The sequence below is a fragment of the Notothenia coriiceps genome, unplaced genomic scaffold, assembly GCF_000735185.1.
Source record: "Notothenia coriiceps isolate Sejong01 unplaced genomic scaffold, NC01 NC01_scaffold00006481, whole genome shotgun sequence".
Taxonomy (NCBI): domain Eukaryota; kingdom Metazoa; phylum Chordata; class Actinopteri; order Perciformes; family Nototheniidae; genus Notothenia; species Notothenia coriiceps.
The window spans coordinates 13,450-16,984 of NW_011339182.1; the positions used below are offsets into that span (position 1 = coordinate 13,450).

The 3,535-nt window shown below is 38.9% G+C and overlaps 1 protein-coding gene across 1 annotated transcript; it reads left to right on the plus strand.

The window, feature by feature from the left end:
- Positions 1-333: 333 nt before the first annotated feature.
- Positions 334-3,381, plus strand: LOC104943655 (ras-related protein Rab-6A-like; the record flags this gene model as incomplete). Its single annotated transcript, XM_010769108.1, has 3 exons — positions 334-687; positions 3,163-3,221; positions 3,328-3,381. Coding segments are annotated over exons 1-3 (183 nt in total), but the record flags the coding sequence as incomplete, so codon positions are not given.
- Between the last annotated feature and the right edge of the window lie 154 nt (positions 3,382-3,535).

Here is a 3,535-nt window from a genome sequence, read left to right on the forward strand (position 1 = left end):
AATTGAATCATTACCACAACATAGGTAAATCATCAATGCGATTAATATAAAGGTTGGTAGGTGGTAGGGTGGGTCCGCCCCCTGGTGGAAATTTCGATAAACAACACGCTTCATTTTCAGGCTGCTTCTTTTGGTTATGCCTCGGTCCTAATGTCTGTACACTATACATGCGTAAATGGAAACAGGTGGTTTATGATTTAAAGCTTTTCATTTCTTGTTGCATTCTTCAGTGCGTTGTTCAGCTAGGGTTTCACCTTTTCCCCTCTTATCTGTTGTATCCTCCACCACCAGAGGGCAGCAGAACAATAAGGCTGACATGCGGAACACAGTCAACTTTGTTTATGAAGAAGAAGAAAGTAGCCCAGGGTGGGTAGCTGCTCTAGACATGTCAGACAACTGACAGGAATGGTAACTTGGCCGCAGTAGTCAGTGAGTTATCAAAAAGTTCCCGAAAGCTGAAAGTAAGGATTTTGGAGCACGACACATCACATCACCAGGTGGCCTGTGTAGAGGGTTGACAACCCGGCATCTTGATTATCGTTGATATCTGACAACCGCTGGTTAGCTAGCATTAGCTACTGGCTAGCTGTGGAGAGAAGTATCGTCAGTTTTCAGTCATGTCTTCGGCCGGAGACTTTGGAAACCCTTTAAGAAAGTTTAAACTGGTATTTCTGGGGGAACAGAGTGGTAAGTGTGATGCTAACGTCGGATGTTGTTTGCATGTCGAATATGCGTAATGTTCTTAATTAGATGTGGCTAACACTAGAGTTTGGTGGGCGATTAACGTTAACCAGTTAGCTTAGCTAACATTAGCTGCGTATCATTACACTTGGCACAGTAAAAGTATTGCAACAGAGTAATTTGTTTCTAAAGGTATCCACCCTAGCTTTATGGGGTGCGTTTCGTTGCTTTTCCTAATAGGTTGAGTAATGTGTGTGGAAATTGACTTGTTGGCTAACTTCCGCTGTGAGCTGTAATAACATGGTATTAGCGGAGGCAGAGGACGCTACTACGAAGTTACAAGTATCAATTAAGTAGTGAAATACAGTGCTATTAGCTACTTTCTATTCTATATGATAAAAATATTGGTTTTACGTTGTATATTGTCTTTGCATTAATGTTACTTCCTAAGTAGAGGCTACACGCTAAGTGTGTTTCATGTGATTTATTGTATCTGGTGCTGTGTTCAGAGGAATAATATCAATCTCAAAGTCCACAATTAATATGAGTATAATTACACAGTCAAATCAGTTTGACCACCCTAGGTGCTATTCTGCTGAGGGGGAAGAATCCCAATTACTGAACCTGCTCAGTGGCATTCTTACACTCTCCCTAGTCATTTTCCCTTTTTCCTGCAACTCTGAGTAACACAGGGTGTACTTGTACTGGAAGGGTTCTGTATAGATCCATACTTAACAATCATGTGTCTGTTCTCAAATGTTAAGATGTTGGGTTGTTCATTATATATTCCAGCACTGTACTTCCACGTCTTTCTACTGTTTCCAAAGCTGTGTGTTTAGCATGCCAACACAAAGCACATAGTGGAAGCTGAACTTTGGGGTTTTATTTAGAATTGGGATGTACTGATTGAACTTGTTCTCCTCCTCCTGATACCGTTTCTGATATCTGAGCTTGGGTATCTGCTGATAGCAAGTACACATATAATCCTGAGTTTAAAATCTGTGTACTTCACAGCATACATTTCTGTCTGATGGAAGTAGGACCTGCTGAAATATAACTGATATTGGTAACACTGAATTTGATGACAGTAATTAAGAAGCTATAGTTTATGTGGATTCATCATTTTGGTCTGACAATATCTATTTGGTTTAATAAGGTCAGTATGATACAGATCCATCTGAATGATGTATTCAAAGTGTAGAAACGTTAAGTATTTCTTCAGGGATTATTAGTCTAGGTTTTGTCGCCTGGTTTATTACTGTCCCCTTTCATCAAGATAAAACAGACTTGGTGTTTGTCAGACGTTGTGTGATCAGCTGTTGTTCCTTGTACACAGCAGTGTTGGCTTTGGCCATGTCATCATCACTTGAGGTGCAGTGTAACAGATAGTGTAACTCTAGCTCAGAAAAACAGTCTGAGTCTGGGGAGCTGAATATGGGCACTCATAGCAACAGAGTGTCTATTTCTCTGTAATGTTGTAAAAGTAAAGTTTTACAGGTGAAAATCAGCAAGGTTGAAGTAAATGTTATGAAACGGGGCCATGTTTAGAGAAGGTGGAAGAGTAAGCATAGACTTGGAGTACCTAACTACCTCAATCAGTTCAGGCCTTTTAAAGAGCTAGGCAAAACCTTTTTTAGAAACGTAATAAATGGGGAGCCAGGTTTCCCAACCCTACTAGTCTCTCAACATTCCTCAACCCTTAAATGTCTCCTACAAAGGGCTGTGCACCACACCCTTTAATAATGGACCAGATCCCTCAGAGGGCAGCAGGAGTCTCATGCCATGCTGCTCTCAGCTTCAGTCCAGTTAGAGGGTTCTTCATCTGTGGCTCGTGGACTGTACACAACTTTGATGTTAGTTCTTATTTCAACTCTGTCACCCGCCAGTTAATTATAATCCCTCATTTATTTATGATATTTTCTTAAATTTCAAGTTGTCAGCAAAGTTGAAGATCAGGCCGCACCTTACATAATGAGAGAGGCTCACGCTATATACTTTTCACTTAATCCCCCCTCCTTTATTATTATTTGAAACTGGCCTTCTCTCCCTAAAGTTATTATCATTTCTGTTTTGGTCTTCAATGTTGTTTATTTTCAACTAAATGAATAGTTGGTTAAACTGATCGAGTCAATTATCAGAAAAGTGTTCTGCAATTATTTTTAGGTTATTTGTTTGATCATTGTCAAGCAAGAAATTGCGGCATTTCAAATGTGAGAATAATTATTTTCTGTGTTTTGTATCATTATAAATACATTTGTTTTGGAATGTTTCGCATATAAGTAAGAGTAATTTCAAGTTCTCACATTGGGCTTTAAAAAAAATAGAAGATAATGGATAGATGGATAATTAGTCAGTTAGTCAAAGACTCGTAGCCCTACTTGCTATAGCCACACATTATTTTAGCCATTCCAAATAAGAACTGTTTAAGCTACAAAATAAAAGTGTATCGGGGCATTTACTTTGTTTCCGTTTGTTTTTCAGTGGGAAAGACTTCTCTGATCACCAGGTTCATGTATGATAGCTTCGACAACACTTACCAAGTGAGACCAACACCTCCACCTGATTTCATCACTCATGAAAAGTTCATTCATTGATGAGTTGAAGAAGGTTATGCTTGTTTATTTACTACTTGTCATTCATTTCCAGGCCACAATAGGAATAGATTTCCTGTCGAAAACCATGTACCTTGAAGACCGAACAGTGAGTAAAACATTTTTGACAACTAGTGTTTGTTGCTATTCTATTTAACTATTTATTGCAGACACCATTTTTTGTTTTTTTTAATAGTAGTTTAGTTTGGTTGTTTCTAACAAGCACACACAGCTTTTTTGCCTTCCAAGTGCAAATCCCCCCC